Here is a 362-nt window from a genome sequence, read left to right as displayed (position 1 = left end):
CAATGCCTGCTGGGAGCTTTACTGCCTGGAACATGGGATTCAACCTGATGGTCAAATGCCGAGTGACAAGACCATTGGAGAAGGGGATGATTCCTTCAACACATTCTTCAGTGAGACTGGAGCTGGAAAGCATGTCCCCAGAGCCGTTTTTGTGGATCTGGAGCCCACTGTCATCGGTAAACTCATGAATACAAGTCGACTATAGTTGCTGCTTGATTAGGTTAGTTAAGCCTTGAGTCATTTTGATTTAACCTGTCTCTTCAGATGAGGTGCGCACTGGGACCTACCGGCAGCTGTTCCACCCTGAGCAGCTGATCACTGGCAAGGAGGATGCTGCCAACAACTACGCCCGTGGACACTAC

General features: G+C 50.0%; 1 protein-coding gene across 1 annotated transcript; it reads left to right on the top strand.

Moving 5' to 3' along the window:
• Nucleotides 1-7: 7 nt before the first annotated feature.
• LOC111239936 (tubulin alpha chain) lies at nucleotides 8-359 on the top strand (the record flags this gene model as incomplete). Its single annotated transcript, XM_022769883.1, has 2 exons — nucleotides 8-176; nucleotides 265-359. Coding segments are annotated over 2 exons (264 nt in total), but the record flags the coding sequence as incomplete, so codon positions are not given.
• Between the last annotated feature and the right edge of the window lie 3 nt (nucleotides 360-362).

Source organism: Seriola dumerili, unplaced genomic scaffold, assembly GCF_002260705.1.
Source record: "Seriola dumerili isolate Sdu_G_001 unplaced genomic scaffold, Sdu_1.0 BDQW01006593.1, whole genome shotgun sequence".
NCBI lineage: Eukaryota > Metazoa > Chordata > Actinopteri > Carangiformes > Carangidae > Seriola > Seriola dumerili.
The sequence above is the reverse complement of the archived record's forward strand: the minus strand, read 5'-3'. Positions and strand labels throughout refer to the sequence as shown.